This window comes from Vigna unguiculata, chromosome 2, assembly GCF_037176805.1.
Source record: "Vigna unguiculata cultivar grain cowpea cultivar isolate G323 ecotype 2 chromosome 2, ASM3717680v1, whole genome shotgun sequence".
NCBI lineage: Eukaryota > Viridiplantae > Streptophyta > Magnoliopsida > Fabales > Fabaceae > Vigna > Vigna unguiculata.
This window is the reverse complement of record NC_140793.1, coordinates 34,457,088-34,470,052: the sequence shown is the minus strand read 5'-3', so window position 1 is coordinate 34,470,052 and position 12,965 is coordinate 34,457,088. Positions and strand designations below refer to the sequence as shown.

The 12,965-nt window shown below is 36.3% G+C and overlaps 1 protein-coding gene across 2 annotated transcripts; it reads right to left on the bottom strand.

The window, feature by feature from the left end:
• Positions 1–248: 248 nt before the first annotated feature.
• On the bottom strand, positions 249–11,954 carry G2484-1 (protein). 2 transcript variants are annotated; one of them, XM_028057192.2, is made up of 17 exons: positions 11,750–11,954; positions 11,561–11,660; positions 8,506–10,553; positions 7,607–8,125; positions 6,183–6,586; positions 5,480–5,952; positions 5,069–5,121; positions 4,877–4,984; positions 3,101–4,800; positions 2,814–2,922; positions 2,421–2,601; positions 1,972–2,039; positions 1,739–1,854; positions 1,216–1,654; positions 795–1,123; positions 630–702; positions 249–552 (listed from the first exon to the last, which is right to left on the bottom strand). In XM_028057192.2, the coding sequence occupies exons 3-17, from the start codon at positions 10,541–10,543 to the stop codon at positions 545–547; spliced, it is 6,618 nt and encodes a 2,205-aa protein (XP_027912993.1). In that variant the 5' UTR covers positions 10,544–10,553; positions 11,561–11,660; positions 11,750–11,954; the 3' UTR covers positions 249–544. The 2 variants fall into 2 exon arrangements, with proteins under 2 accessions (XP_027912993.1, XP_027912996.1); XM_028057195.2 differs by having other exon boundaries at positions 249–549.
• Positions 11,955–12,965: the final 1,011 nt, after the last annotated feature.

Genomic DNA, 12,965 nt, shown 5'->3' with positions numbered 1-12,965 from the left:
CATATAATTAAACCGGCTTCCTATTTAATTTAACCAAACTTTAAAAAAAATCCTCAAGAATTCACGTTACTTGACCTTCTAGTTCTGATTTACAATTAAATTTAAATAGAATTAATAATCAATAGGCTAATTTATTGTAATTAAATATTTAGTTAATACGTTGAAAATATTTATTATGAATTTTAATTACATGAAAACAAAGATTCCATCACCTTGGATAAGTTGTAAAAAAAGAATTAGAAGGGTAGTAGTTGCAACGATTGACATGCAGAGCATGACGTTATGATTTGATGAAGAAAGCTCTACAAACAAGATAGAAGAGATGGAGAAATTTCCATATACAGCACAGTCTACGGATCAAATCACATTTAAATAAATACTAAAATCAACATGACCGACCGTCTACTGAGCTATAGTCTGCCTAAACATATGAAGCAAGAATTTCCATTCCTAAGTTGGTTGGTTGGTTCTCTATTATAAATATACACATCTATGCTAGCTATGTCACAGTCCCATCATTGCAATTCCCAGCTCCTTCTTCCATTTAACCTGCTGTTGCAACTAAGTCACTAAAACAGTCCCACCATACATATTAATAAAAGAATAGTCAAAGATATCATGATACTCACCCTTAGTATTACGATTATGTGAAACCGAAGGAATCTTAGAAATGATCAAAGAGCTTTGCAATCCTTCTAATAGCTGCAACCCAGCCACCACACCAGATCAGATTCAAAAACATAACGTCATAAGATTACACAACAGAAAAGAACCACTCAGTTACTGAAACTTACTCTTGATGTTGGCTGGATTCTGCGATTGGATCTGCGAGGCTCAACGACATCAGATGCTGATTTTATAGAATTGTCATTCAAAGCCTTATCGGTGTCACCTTTACCCATCTTATCCCGGGCCGGCGCAAGTTTTCCTTTGCTTGCCCTTGATGAGGATGCCCTTTTAGGTGGAAGGGCATCAACCGAAGATACCAGTGATGAAAACAAGATTGGTGCTTGAGTTGTTCCATCAGTCGTCGTCGTAGATTGGGGTGCTCTCTCCACCTTACTTTCGCTCTGGGAAGCATTCTTTAAGTGACTTGAATACTCCTTTATCCTTTCTGTAGTACCTGTCAGCTCAATGGCATGAGAAAAAAGAATTTGATAAAGAAATGTCTTTTGCTAGAATTACTACCCAAAAACAGTGGTTTTCCAGACTTACTTGTCTTGCCTTTGGAATCGGCTCCATGTTTCTCTTTGGAACCATTTTTCCAACCTCTAGACCCTGAACTAGGAGGCATCAAGAAATTTGCTAGTTTAACCGAATCACTTGTATCATTGGCCTTGCTGCTTTCATGTGCCACGTAGTGCTTGCTTACTTCCATGAATTTTCTCTTCTTCCCAGGTTTAGGAAGACCAAAAATAACTTTTGATTCTTTTTGAAGACCGTTCCTCATTGTTCTTTGTGCATCCTGTTTATTTTGATTCTTGCTGTTCTTACCGATGTTAAAAACTTTATCGTTTTCAGTCAAATTAAGTAATGTCGTCTCATCAGATTTTGCCGACTCCACAGCATCAACACCTTTCGGCATTTTGTCTTTCCCTTTTACCTCTACCGCATGAGTACCCAGTTTAGGTCGTTTTTCTTGCGGTGTATCACCCTGTATTCAAAAACGTGAAAGATGGTAAAGAGAAACATAAATTGGGGCACTAGAACACTCTAGAAGAACCAAAAGATAAAGTACCTCATGTGTAGAACTATCATTTGCTCCAAGTTTGGAAGATTGAATCCATTTACCATCCTTCCAAACAAGGGATGGACGGAGATGCCAAGCTCTGACAACCAATGTTTCTCCAAAAGCTGGATAAAACCAATATTATAAACATTTTCCGAGAATACGGAACTAATGTGTTTTATACCTTAGTAATAATTAAGAACCACAGAATACCAAAATGTTTAATTAAATAAAGTGCATACCAGGAAAGTGAACAGTAAATGTTGTTTCATCCTTTTTATTCTTCTCTGTGACTACTCCTTCCCGCCAGCTGATGACAAAAATTACCATGTGAGAGAACTTTAACAGATATTTATCTTGTTCAGTTTTAATTTCATAAATATTTATGCTTTAAAAAAATTATTGGAATAGTCGTTTGCTCACAAGTACAACATCTAATTGAACCATCATACCTTAATATATTTAAACTACTTGGACAGAAAAACAAATGGGAAATGATATAATTAAATTTAGGGAGAAGATGAATAAAAAAAATTCTAATTTCATATGACAACAAAACCAACACCATCTCCGTGATGAAGCAAATCAAATGAGAAAATATCATATATCCATACATAATAAGTTACATTGATATTGAAGAAATGGCCATCATTAATAGACAGCTAACTAAAAGAACTCTGTATTAGCAAACCTTTCTTGTAACCATGCATCAACTCTGTCTCCAACTGACCAAGCATAATCTCCCATAGCAGCTCTTCGTCTCTTTCTTGTTCCTTCATATTGTAAAGCAGTAACAGGGCGAGCAGTGCGTATTCTGGGGGGGTTGTCTCCATCACATTCAAGAGATACCCATTCTTTCAAGGGTCCTGCACCTATAAAAGATAGCAATATTTTTAATCACAATAATAAATACACTAATAAAAAATTGAATAAAATGTAAATCAACAAAACCATCTCAATTTTTTTCATGATTTATCCAAAATTAATTTCTAGCCAAGTTTGAATTAGTTTATGAACTTCGCCAACTAATGAATAAGATGCTTCTGTTCAAATCAAAGTACAAGCATAAAGATATTTGACCAACCTTCAGCAGCTACAAGTGAACTGTAGCATACATATGCTTTACCATCCTTCAAACTCAAAATATTGGCTGGGAACCATGCAGCTTTAAACCCTTCATCATCCTTGAAAACCTGAAACATTCAATTTATTAGGATTATTATAAAATGAAAGAGTAACATTTTTTCAAAATGAAAAGAATGCATTCCAGACCCAAGCAAACATTATAAAATGAAACAATGGCCACTAATCTGGTCACTTTAACTACTTCTACATAAACAAGAAAAAACAACAAATAAAAATAAAAGCAACCTCTATGAGTAAGCCCTCCTTGATGCTACTTCTATCCAGACCCTCAAATCCACCACTAACAGTAAAAGGAGCCTCAGTTTCCGGCGTAGATACATGAACCTCATCAACAGGCTTGATTAAATCAGAAATAACCTTGCGTCCCTTTGATCCTCTTGATTTCTTTTCATTGGTCTTAATGGAAGACGAAATTCCACCACCAGATAAAATGTCTCTGTTTTGTGCATAAGAAGTTTCAGGAATATCTATTACATTGTCAATGTTCGCCATATCTCTGGTACTGTCCTTGAAATTTCCAAATTGCTGAGAAGAGTCCCGGGCTGATTTCAAACATCCCTCTGGGCCAGCTTCTACTAACTGGCTTAATGTAAAAGGATCACCCATACTTACAATTTTTCCTGCTTGAGATACAGCTTCCGCTGCCAGCTCAGCAGCCTTCACAATGGCATCCATATTTTCAGCTCTTTTAGTGGCAGCTGAAGCAGCATCCACTCTCCTTTTAACAGCTTCCTTGGCAGCAACAATGATAGAACCAGGACTACTAGTTCCATTAGCACCATTCAAGATAGAAGCAGGGGTAGCTTTACCCAAGTTATTGGTACCATCAGAATGAGAAATCTGATTAATTAGGCTTGAATTATCATAACCAGATGAAAGTAATGCTTCATCAGCCATTAATTTTGCTTGAAGAGCAGCATTTGATGCAACATTTGCAGCTGCAGCTGCTGCCTTTGCAATGGAAGCTGCTGCTGCAGCTGCAACTGCCGCAGAAGCTAATTTAGCCTCAATATCTGGCATCAAGCCAGAATTTTTATGCTTATCCAACTGATTCCATAACTCTATGGTATGATTCACTGCAGCAGCAGACAGAGCAGCAGCCTCCTCGGCATGATCTTTTGCCTCCTTAACTTTCATAAGAGATTCGTCTGACATAATTCTTTTCTCAACATTCTGATCATTTTTTGATTGATCAACAAGAGGAGATACAGACACAACTGACTTTTCAACAGTAGTTATTGGCAAATTCCCGCCAGGGGCCACTACTGCAACAGAAGTAGAGCTATGGCTACCAACAGCAGAAGCCAATGATTGCAAAGCCCTCTGGCCAAAATCCTCAGATACCACAGTTTTTTTTCTTTTTTTGGGCTTTGGATCTGAAGAATGTTGAGCAGGTGATACTGCCATATTGTTTGCATCAATCAAAGAGGCAGTTCCTGCAAAGATACTTTGCAAACCTGCACCGGAAGTAGGGAGACCAGAAGTAACATTCTTTATGCTAGAGGAAGGAGGCTGAGATACTTTGATTGGGCCTAGCTTAATTGTATCTGAGACAGGTGACGCAGAAATATGGGTGCTATTGTCAGGTGCGGGAGTTGGAGAAGCAATCCACGTTCCTCGAAGGGGTGTCTGGGATATCCAAGGTGTGTTAGGTCCAAGAAAGTTCCTTACAGGAGTAGTTTGATAAGGATGCAATGGAGTAATTGCCGGTGGATAATCCACAACCGACCCTCTTGCAAGGGCACTAGATTGCAGAGAATCACCACCCAAACCCAGAGTTGATAGACTCCAAAGGGGGGATGAAAGAGGTATTAAGGGGTTTACAACTGGTGGAGTAGCCTTGCTGTTGGTTCGACCAAGTGGTGAAGAGATACTTTTCCCTTGAATAGCACTTTGCTTAGGCGGCAAATCAGAGCTTCTAGCAACTGCAGATCTCAATTAGCAGGAGTTAATCAAACAAGTCAAATAACATCAAAGAACAAGCTATATCACAAGAAATACCAGATCGTGGTTGCAAAGGTGTTTCTGGGTTAGGAGGATGAGATTTTTGACCATGTTGCCTTTCCATGCAGGCACGCCAAGCATTCTCCCAAAGGCCCCTACCACCATCTAAACACAATGTCTACGAACTCAATATTTACTTTTATCAAAAAGAAAAGAACATGTCAGGGAGTCATGAAAACCAAAATTAACCTGATCCCCCAAAGGCCGATATCATGTAAGCCTCATCCGGTATTGTGCCTTGTCTGCAGCAACATAAATAAGAATAAACAAATAGCGAGTTATTTGTTATTCCATAAAATGCAGAACATTAATAACAATATCATGCAGATCTAAATGGATCTGGTGACCTAAGCCTCAATATTTTTTTATCGAATATGGAATAGGTTTAAGTTCTACACATCAATTAAAAGAAAAAGAAAAAGTCTACAATGAAACAAGATTTTCCAACTTTTCAACTAACCATGGGACCACGGATGTTATGTGAAGTCTAAAGTAAGATAGTAAGCGAAAAAATGCAGATTTTGGACACATAACCACATGCACACATCACATTGGTGTAGCATCCATAAAAATTAAAATCCATACAATATTTGAACTCACATCAAAGCTCCATAGACAAAGATCTGTGCACGTAATTGTACTTGCTGCACATCTGTGAAAGGCTGATGAAATAAAACAGGAGAAGCAGAAGTGTTCAAATCCGGAAGGCTAGATGTTGAAGTATTTACAAGAGCAAATGACTTTGTACTATTTGACTCAATGTGCCCATACTGCTGCACTTCATTTGACTGCATCATCTGGAAACCAGGAGATGGACTCAGGGAAACTTTGATTGGTTTATCACCTCTGTCAGACTGTCTAGTCAGAGTAGTGTCCTTTGCACGACTTCCTCTTTTAGAAGATTCTTTTCCAGCACTCTTATTAGATACTCGCCTAGTTTTGCGCTCAGGTGTAGCTTTAGAAGCACTGTGTACAGCCCCTACATCTGATATTTGTTGATTTCCATGAGATGATTTTCTTACAGCTTTGGTTTTTGAAGGACCTATCCCAGAAGTAGGAAATCCCTCCGTAGCCTTCAACAATAGTGCAAAGGGAGAAAAAAAACACATGAAAAGTATAAGATCATTTGTCATTCATAATATACAAAACAGATCATACCAGCCACACATTTCACATAAATAAGCTTTCAAGAAGTCACCTTATACATTCAGGAAGATGCTCAATCAGGAAACAAAAGCAATAACAATAATAACAATAAGATTCAAAACCCTTAGTTTGGATTGTAAACTGCAACAAGACTTACTGATGATTTTTTTACTGTTTCAGTAACAGGAATTGATTGCATCTTGTCAACATCTTCTGTATTCACATCTGCGACATCCTTTTTGGATAAATCAGTCACTGACTTTAACTCAGGAGTTGAGCTTCTTTCATCTTTAGATGAATTATTCTCCTTTAAATCTTGAGCAGTAGACAATGTATCTTTTGAACTACCATTTATCATCTCAGAAACTTGGGTGTTCTGTTTAGCAGAAGCCTTGATTTGATTTTTATCTTTTTCTGTTTGGGAAGGGCTTCCAAGTGTGCTAGAAGGATCACAACTACTGTTTTCAGGAAAGCTTCCACCTCCAGTCTCACGTAAATCAATGCAAGAGTCCGGTACAGATGCAGAAGATATAGAATCTTGGTTTCCAGGTGCAATGTCATCTACAAAGTTCACATTGAAATCGGTATGGAAACATTTGAAGAGATCTTAAAATAAAAATAAAAAAACATACAATAAACATAAAAAACTAAGTCGGATGACAAAAAATAACAGTACCATCATGACGTGGTTATTTATCACCCTTGTTACAGATAGAATAGTGTAGCATCTTAATAAAAAGGAAATTATATATAACATAAAGGTATGGATTAAAAACATAGCAGTCATCATAATCACTAAAACGCCAAGACTGACACATAACACTCACATGAAACCTAGAAGACTAAATTCTTCTTAGGATCAACACATTTTTTTCTACTATTTGCTTTTTATACCTGAAGATTCTCCTTGTGGAAGGATTTGTGGTCAATATCTACTTTCAAATAAAATTTATCGGTTTTAACCTTTCTACCGGCACAAAGCTCCAATTCCTCTGTTCTTTTGTACACAGGATTCCTCCAGTGCAAACTCAACTTTTTCAGGTCTGTTTGCTACGGCATTTCATTTCTCCACAATGTACCCTCTATTGATGGGCAGTTGCGTATGTTTCTTGAAATTTATGGATGACCTACCCTGCCCATTTAGATATCTTTATCTCCCAATTTATTTGACTTTTTAGGCGAAGCAGTAAACAATGATAGTGTCCATCCTCATAAATTTTTCTGTCCTCTCCATGGGTTTCAGCTTAAGGTAGAACTTTTACTTCATCATGTATCAAAAGGAATTGGATGATTCTCTCAACACCATGGTAATCCTGTCATTTTTGCTACCCTGCTACCTATTATTTTTTTCTTCTTTCAAGTGACACTATTATCTTAATAATTTCTTAGATTTAGGGTAATAGCATCACAAAACAAAGGGGAAGGTTTTGAGAAATCATTAAGCTCTCTTCAACATAAAATTTAACAAAAATTTAGACAAAACATGAATGACTGGCCGCCATGTAATATATATGTTTTCTCCACTTTTTATAACTGATAAGGGAAGTTACAAGTGGACAACAAGAATGGATTAAAAATTACCTAATTTTTCTGAGGAAGGCTTGTCAGGATTCTCCTGCACGGTCTCATTGTCATCCTTATTGGAAGAGACTGCAACACCATCACTCTTGTTGTCCGAAGATGCACACATAACTTGAGGAATACTAATCTCTTTTGCAAACTCTCGAATATCTTTATCATTTTCTGTTCCTTGAGTTTCACCAATCTTTACAGCACTGATAGTTCCTAAAATTTGCTGACTATCACTACCACATAACAGTTGACTAGAAATATCAGAAGACTGGGGTTTTTCAGCTTCTGTGACGACAGGACATGGAGCAGTTTCCCTTTCAGAAGATCCAATAATGGTAGATGGGCCTGCTTCCCCAGCTTCTTTTCCTGCAGATTCTTCATTTCCCTTGGCAGAAGAATATCCAACAGGAGTTATCCCTTGAAAATCATTGTGACTAGTAACTTCATGACTGGAAACAACTTCGCTAAAAGGTGGAATGTCTACCTCATGTAATGTCAAACTACTATTTTGCAAAACAACCTGTGAAACTGAAATGATGATGAAAAGAAACCTTTTAAGTTAATGAGTTAGTAGAAATCCAATTAAATATTAGTGTAGGACCTTTTACTATATCAGTTAACAAGTGACACATCATTGTGGAACCTAAAGGGTTGTTCGGTTTTGAGAAAAACAATTCATGTGTATCTAATTTTTGGTAATAATTTTTAAGAGTTACACTGTTTCCTAGTTTTCAATGATTTATACAAGAAATTGTGAAAACAACATATTAGTATTTATATTGATTAGTGAAAACAGGAAACGACATTTTCTCAACCCAAACAGGCCTGAGATTTTCACCTGTAGTGCAAGGTTTTTTAAATATTAATTTTGACTTTGCTAATATGAACATTAAATCCCTATAACGTACCTGATTTGTTGACAGGTGTAGAATAGGTTGATATTGAGGAAGTCATTAATTCAGTTTCCAAGGTACTTTCACTAAGACATGATGAAACCACTCCCTTATCCACGAGATGGGATTGATCAACATCACAATCCATTTGGCTAGAATCAGAAGGAACTCTTTTACTTTCATCATTGACAGAGACAAGTTGATTGCATTTATCACTGTCATTCTGTCTGTCAGATTGATTGCTCACACACATTTGAGTAGAATCACCTAAAATCGAAGATTTTGTTGAAACAGTCAACACACCACTGCTTGAAAAACCTCCTACCCTATTGTCACTAATTCCTTCACTAATAATAGAAATGTTGTTTTCCTCTGCTGTAAAGACAGATGCCTCCAACTTGCTTGACAAAATATTTGTATCCACATGATTAGCATTGTTCAGCAGCTGATCCTGATCATTGACAGACACAGCTTGCTCGGATTTTCCATATTCATTTTGTCTATCAGGATCATTGTTTGCACATAGTTCAGTAGGCTCACCCAAAATGGAAGATTTTGTTGAAAGGTCGGTCACACTGCTATTTGTAAAACCTATACTATCGTCACCATTTCCTTCACTAGTATTGGAAATGTTATTTTCCTCTGCAGTGACCATAGATGCCTCAACCTTGCTTGATAAAATCACTGTGTTCACATTACCACCAGTGTTCAACAGCTCAACTTCCTCAGTAACACTGCTCCCACCATAGGTCATCTTAGTGACATCCATAATTTGCTGCATATTGGACAAATTTTCACAATTGGAATTACTAACCTCAACCACTTGCCCCTCAGAGATTGAATCATCTTTAATTGATATTTCTGGCAATCCATGTGTATTTGGTACAGACTGATCATCCATTACCACATCTTTAAGCAACATTGTATCTTCACTTGCATTGTTCTGAGACTGATCACCACCTTCACTGCTTTTTTCAGCAGCTTTCTGCAAGTCAGAAAGAGCAACAGAATCCATTCCCCTGGAACTCTCTAAACTACCTAACCCAGTCTGAAGACCATCAACTACATCCCCACCTTCCAAAGTCACATCTGCAGGGATTGAATGAAGGGATTTATCCAGATGGTGCACATCACCCCCAACAGCATCTCCATCCTGAGTCTGTGTGTCTACCAAAACAGCTTCATCCATCACAGAAGATTCCAAATCTTGATTATTAGTATGTTCTTGAATAGGACCTTGCTTCTCATCATGCATATTATTCATAGATGATTCAGCAAAATTAGTATGAACGGCAGATGAATCACCTTGAGTTTTGATAGGAAATGAATCATCATCAACAATCTCAACTTCTCTTTGACTTGAATTCTTATTTTTGTCATTAGTATAGAGAGACAGACTCCCTTCAGACATCGGCAAGTCATAATTTCTACGGATATCACTTAGTTCAGGATTACTTGCAGTTCCATCAAAGGATAATTCCCCTTCATGGCCTTGGGACAATCCATCCTCAGGTTTATCCATTCCTACATCTTTCAATTCAGAAAAACTTGCATGAGTACCACCAGATGGATGAACATCTGAAATACTGTCTTTAAATTCATTTATGTCCTCAAATTTGGAATTGGTGTCCATTTGCTTAGCTAAGCAAGCCAGTTCATCACAGGCATCTGATTCCTGAATAACTGTTTGTCTAGGAATATAGTCTTCCTGCCCAACAGATTTTAAAAGCATTTCAACAGATTCCGAGGAAGTGGCCTCCGACCAAACATTGCCATGCCTTGATATAGTGCAAGATTCAGCTGCAGTTGAACTGAACTCTATTCCACTACCACCTCGAGAGAATGCGTCAATCCACTGGTTATCTTCGTTGCTTTCAATGCCAAGGAAAACTTCAGTTTCTACTAAACTATCAAATCTTAAATTTGCTTGAAGACTTTCATCAAAATCAAACTTGGGAAGAGCATATGGCCTTAATACTGGAGGAAACTTGGCACTACCTTCACCAGCTAAATGGAGATTCTGGTTTTGAAAATCATTGTCATCATAATCCATGGGTGAATCCCTAAAACAAATATGCACGTAAGAATAAGAGTAAGAGAAAGAACAGTGATAGAGACCTTAAACCTGATAAAAATATGTGCATGAATAGACAGAAAGACCTGTACAGATACAAATGCAAAAAAGTAGACAGAGGTACATACAAGATCCCTCACATTCATCATCCAAGGATAAGCATATACACATTACACACAGATGGAAGCACAAAATGCATAGAAATTAAAGAATAAATTGTTGTCAAGTTGCCAGCAAATTACAGACCACACATAAAGCAAAAAAAATACATAGAAACTCAATTTAAAAAAGCAAAAAAAAAAACATATTAAAACATACCACAACTTTATAATTTGATATTTCAAGGCTGCTACACTACCTAATATAGCCAAAGAAAAGAAAAAACAAATACCATGGTACTGTTAAATTAGGTTCTGGTATTGTAATGGTACACTTTTTAGGCTGAGGAAGTAGAAACCAATCCCTAAGATTTAAAGGTTTGTTACTGAATAGAGAAGTGATTTTGAATGTGGAAGATAAAGCTGTATAACTAAGGACCAAATTAAGATTCCATAAATGATTCCTACATGTTAATCTTGACTGTCATACTGTGAGAAAACTTCTTATGCAAGGGTCTAAGGAACATCACCGACCTATTTATTAGTCTGATTAAAAACATGGCAAGGTCAAAAATGGATACATCAGACAGTTCTTTTCAACAAAAGAGTACAAAATAAAATAAAATTCGGATCCAATTGAAGTGTTTCCTTGTTCAGACTGAGTATGAGAAGAAAAAAAGGAAAAAATCAAACAGTTTACACACACAGATTTCACTATAGTAAAGTACCATGTAGTTGAAAAAAAATTATGTGCGTGAATTAGCCCATTAGAGCAGTTAAGTAGAAAGTAATCATTTTTCAAACAAGACTCACCATTTCAAAGCAAAGGAAGCAAAAGTCTTAACCTAATCACAGCAAAGGAGAAGATTAAGAACCCAAAGTTGGACATGAACAGTACCAGAACAAGTAAGTCTAGAGACGCTACCTCCCTCCATCCGGCGAGGAAATCCAACCCTGCGTGATCTCACCTATTCCCCAATCGTGCAGTCATCTACTCCCTTCAACACAGAAATCTGAGTGTGAGCGCAATTTCACTGCACTAAATAAAAACAAAAACGGAACACTGACAGAGTCAATTGAACCTAACCGGTGGATTCAAGTTCCGGCAGATCAAATTAGGGTTCCGGCGATGACGGTGAGACTTACGAGGAAGAACGCAAACGAAACTGAAAAGGTGAGGAAATGGATTTGTTTTGTTGTTCTTTGGGTGTGGCTGTGGAAAAAGCAGTGAGTGGAGAATTTTGTTTTTTTCCCAATGAAGAGAAAATAAGTGTCAGCAAGGGGAATCCAAAATAAAAAAAGTGGGTGTGTTTGTAAATAGTCAAAATCGAATGGGCAAAGTGGGTGAAGTTTGACACGTGTGTGGTCCCGATTGGCGCGCATAAAGTATCTAATTTCTAGGGTTAAGCATGCAACCGCTATCTCTGGGAAACAGCGTCACTTCTCAAGAGGGTTGATTGGTTATTGGAAGAGAGAAGAGGGGCAAATAAGTGTCCCTCAAATTCAGATGCTCTTATCCAACGGTTCTAGGAAGTTTAAATAAATGAATCAAAGATCGGACGGTGCAATTCAACCCATTGGATTTTCCAATTTTATTACAGTTATAAGTTCAATGAAAAGCAGATAGAAAGTACAACTGACATATTACTATGAATAATAATAGTTATTATTATTATTTACAGAGTTATCCTCAACTTGGATCAGTTTAATTAGTGATTATTTAAAACTATGTGAGTTAAATTGAATATGTAAAGCTTGTGATGTTATTTATTATAAAAACTATATTTATGTGAAAAAAATTCATATTTTGAAAAGTATATTCATTTGTCTCTGTTTTAAATAAATAAAAGAAAATATAATATTTTTTTAAGATGAAAAAACAAAGAAAATAATGATTTATTTGTATTTAAAGAGGAAACTTTTTTACATTATTTTTATAATATAATTATTGACTGAATTTCTAAAAAAATATAATTGTTAAATGATTATTTAGAAGTAACCGTTATTGTAAAAAAAAATTATATTTGTACTTTCTGTGAGTTACATTTAGATATATTTTATTAACTTAATTAATTTACATATATAATTAACTAAATATTAAAATATGAATATTTAAAATGTGCAGACAGACAAGACAATGTATCCGTTTACTCTTGTATCTATAAAAATCATTGGATAAGTATAAATGTAGGTACTACATAAAAGGGTGTGATTGAAGAAATATACAAAATGTAAATATGTAAATATTTAGGTTGCTCTAACAGTTATTTGTGAGCATGCTTATTTAAAAAATAAATAAAAAT